At 57.2% G+C, this 3049-nt stretch overlaps 2 protein-coding genes across 2 annotated transcripts; one reads left to right on the top strand and one right to left on the bottom strand.

The window, feature by feature from the left end:
• Window positions 1-419: 419 nt before the first annotated feature.
• Window positions 420-1166, top strand: LOC100284596 (uncharacterized). Its single transcript, NM_001157491.2, has one exon. It carries the CDS (start codon window positions 446-448, stop codon window positions 1055-1057), a length of 612 nt encoding a protein of 203 aa, NP_001150963.1. The 5' UTR covers window positions 420-445; the 3' UTR covers window positions 1058-1166.
• Window positions 1167-1236: 70 nt separating this feature from the next.
• Window positions 1237-2801, bottom strand: LOC103635024 (zinc finger protein NUTCRACKER). The gene is made up of 2 exons (XM_008657590.3): window positions 2589-2801; window positions 1237-2515 (listed from the first exon to the last, which is right to left on the bottom strand). Exons 1-2 carry the CDS (start codon window positions 2749-2751, stop codon window positions 1365-1367), a joined length of 1314 nt encoding a protein of 437 aa, XP_008655812.1. The 5' UTR covers window positions 2752-2801; the 3' UTR covers window positions 1237-1364.
• Between the last annotated feature and the right edge of the window lie 248 nt (window positions 2802-3049).

Here is a 3049-nt window from a genome sequence, read left to right as displayed (position 1 = left end):
ATTATCAGTTTGATAGATTGTTCTTTCATCCTGCTACATGTTTTGTTTAGAATCGTAGATGTCATTTTAGTTTGTTCAGAATGCTCGAGGCAGGGGTTGTTCCAAATTTTTTAGAGAGCAGTTATTAGCAGTCTGGTGTGGATTAAGATTTTTTTGGAATAATTATTTTAACAATAGCTCCCAATAAGAGGGTTTGGGGAAGAATTTTTTAGTACTCTATTGGAGTTGCTCTTATAAAACCACCAGCACTGGCTCCGCCGTAACAGTTGGGAGCTTGTTAGAGCATGCAGCACCCACCTGACAAGTTCTTACATAAAATAATTCGTCACGCTTATTTGTCTTGTTAACAGACATGTAGCTAGCTTATGGCAGCAGGACGACGAACGCCTTTAAAATCCAAGCCAAATAACTGCAGATACAGACGTGGACCGTTGTTTGCATTGCAATGGCCGCTGCGAGTTGGAGGACGGGGCACCAACTCCCTCGCCGTCCCGCGCCGTGCTCCAAGCAGAACCGGACCACCAGCAATAGCAAGCCGCCGGTGGTGATCGCGCACGAGTGCCCCAGCGCGATGCGTGCCCACGTGGTGGAGGTGCCCGCGGGGCGCGACGTGCTGTCGTGCGTCTCGGCGTTCGCGCGGCGTGGGCGGCGCGGCGCGCTGGTGCTGGGCGCGGCCGGGCAAGTCACGGACGTGGTGCTCCGGGAGCCAGCAGCGCTGGTGCTCCGCGGCACCATGGAGATACTGAGCCTGGCCGGCTGCTTCTTCCCGTTCCCGGCTCCAGCCACGGGGACGGCGGTGTTCCTGGCGGGGCCGCGGGGCAGCGTGCTGGGCGGTGGCGTCGCGCTGGGAGGGCTGGTGGCCGCAGGGCCGGTGGTAGTGATGGTGGCCACGTTTGTGGCGGCGGCGCTGGACAGGCTGCCGTTGGGCAATAAGGGTTGTGACGACGTGCATGCCATGGACACCACCGGGCGTGCGGCTGGGCCTGGGCGGCAGTGTGCCGAAAGCACCAGCAGCGTGGCAAATAAGGATCCATTCCTGCCTGCTGCTCTTTACTAGCATCCTTACAACTCTAGCTAGTAATGAACAAACTCCATAAGGATCTATGCTCCTGTTAGTTGATGAGAAATGGAAGAGGGTCGGCGGCACTACGTGCACAGCTCTCTCACATTGCATCTTTCTGTACTTGTTTACTCCTCCAACATGCATGTCATGACATCCATCCTTATTCTCAAGTCTTAAGATTTAACTCCGCGGCCGCAAAGCAAATTAATTATAAGAAAACATAACACGTACAACAACAAAAAAAAGGCATGCAAGAAATCCAGCCAATAAATAAGAGAAAGGTTCATCGTTCGTCAACTAGCTAAATCCAGCCATTCAACGACGATGAGCACAGCGCTTGCACGCCAACGCCCAAGAAATCCCTGGTCTCCTCCCTCCCCACGGCAACGGCGGCATCCTTGAGGCCGGCATGGCGCACGGCCGACAGCACGTCGTACGGCATGTTCCCGCCGGTCGCCGTGAGCTGGCTCGTCGTTAGCGTACTTGTTCCAGAACCGCTGATGAGATTAGTAGCGTTCTGCTGGGTTAATGCGCTAAACAGCAGACCTGCACCACAGTCGGATGGCTGATGATGACCACCGGCCGTCGTCGTCATAATCACGCTGCCGGACCCGGACGTGACGGCACCCATCTGCGCGGCCTTCTGCAGCAGCGCCGTCGCGGACATGTCGGCGGCGCCGGCGCCTGGCACCGCGAGATTGGCGTGCGGATACCCGCTGAACACGGACGGCACGCTGTCCGTCTTCTGCTTCCCCGACGCAGCGGCTGACGATGAGGCGGCGGCAGCGGCGCTCGTCAGCTCGCACGGCCAGCTCAGCTGCGGCGGTGCGGGTGCGAAGAGATCCGCGTACAGCTGCGGGGGCGCACCGGGCAGCAGGATACTACCAGTAGCGCCATTAATGTGGCCCACCATGGACGGCAGCGAGAGGCCGACGACGACATGCGCATTATTGTTTAGGTGCGACGTGGCGGCGGCGGCGGCGTTGAGCTGCCTAGCCGTCTCCTCGGCCAGGGCGTCGCAGAAGGCGCGGTGCGTGATGAAGCTGTCCCTCCTGGAGAAGAGCGTGCCGCAGTCGCATCGGTACTCCCTGGTGCCGCAGGTCTTGGCGTGCGCCTTCCAGTCGGACTGCACGGCGTAGCGCTTGTTGCACTTGTCGCACTTCCACTTCTTCTCGCCGTGCTTGCGGCAGAAGTGCTTCTTGATGCCTGTGAGGTCGCCCAGCGCGCGGCACGGGTTGTGGTGGACGCACGTCTTCTCGGGGCACACGTAGACGCGCTTCCGGGGCTCCTTCCCCGCGCTGCGCTGTCGGAGCTTCCAGGGGAGATTGTGGCCGCGCCGGTGCAGCTGCAGGTTCTGGTCGCGCTGGAACCCCTTGCCGCAGATCTCGCACACGAACCGATTCGTCGCCAACAGCGTCCGCGGCGAAAGCGCGATCACCTCCGCGGCAGGGTCTGTGAATGCATGGTATAGCTTGGATGACGAACGATGGATGACCAATGCAAGAAGAAGAAGCTAGAAGCTTGCCTGGTGTGCCCGGGAGGTTGCGCTTCTTCTTGGCGGGAGGAGGGAGAGGCATCTCCTGCTGCGGTTCTTGATGAGACGGCTGCTGCTGGTTGGTGATAAGAGGAGGAGCGAATAGGCAGGGGTTTCTGGAGATGACGGATGCCGCCGCCGCTTCACTTGCCATTGTTACTTAGGACTTAGGAGTATCTTCTTGCCCTACCTTAGCTTGCTGCTTTATATATGTGCTTGGGATTATATTGATTTGATGGATCTATCGTGCAACCAAACTGGCTGGCAACCTACTGAGAGCGATCGGAATTTTAAATATAAAAATTTGTAGAGGTACCGTGCAAAAAAAGGTGAAAGGTGTAGCGTTTAGCTTGGTGTTTGTGCAGACAGAGATTGTGGGCTTCAACTGCAATGGGGAACAGTAAAAAAGCTGTGGCTTGTTGCCTTTGCAATTGGCATCATTAGCCCATAAT

This window comes from Zea mays, chromosome 8 (assembly GCF_902167145.1).
Source record: "Zea mays cultivar B73 chromosome 8, Zm-B73-REFERENCE-NAM-5.0, whole genome shotgun sequence".
In the NCBI taxonomy this organism is placed as follows: domain Eukaryota; kingdom Viridiplantae; phylum Streptophyta; class Magnoliopsida; order Poales; family Poaceae; genus Zea; species Zea mays.
The sequence above is the reverse complement of the archived record's forward strand: the minus strand, read 5'-3'. Positions and strand labels throughout refer to the sequence as shown.

Excerpts from the sequence above, each read along its gene's own strand:
- LOC100284596 (NM_001157491.2), top strand. The coding sequence starts at position 446 with ATGGCCGCTGCGAGTTGGAGGACGGGGCACCAACTCCCTCGCCGTCCC.
- LOC103635024 (XM_008657590.3), bottom strand. The coding sequence starts at position 2,751 with ATGGCAAGTGAAGCGGCGGCGGCATCCGTCATCTCCAGAAACCCCTGC. Across the intron at positions 2,516-2,588 it reads CAACCTCCCGGGCACACCAG|ACCCTGCCGCGGAGGTGATC; the intron begins GCAAGCTTCTAG and ends ATGCATTCACAG.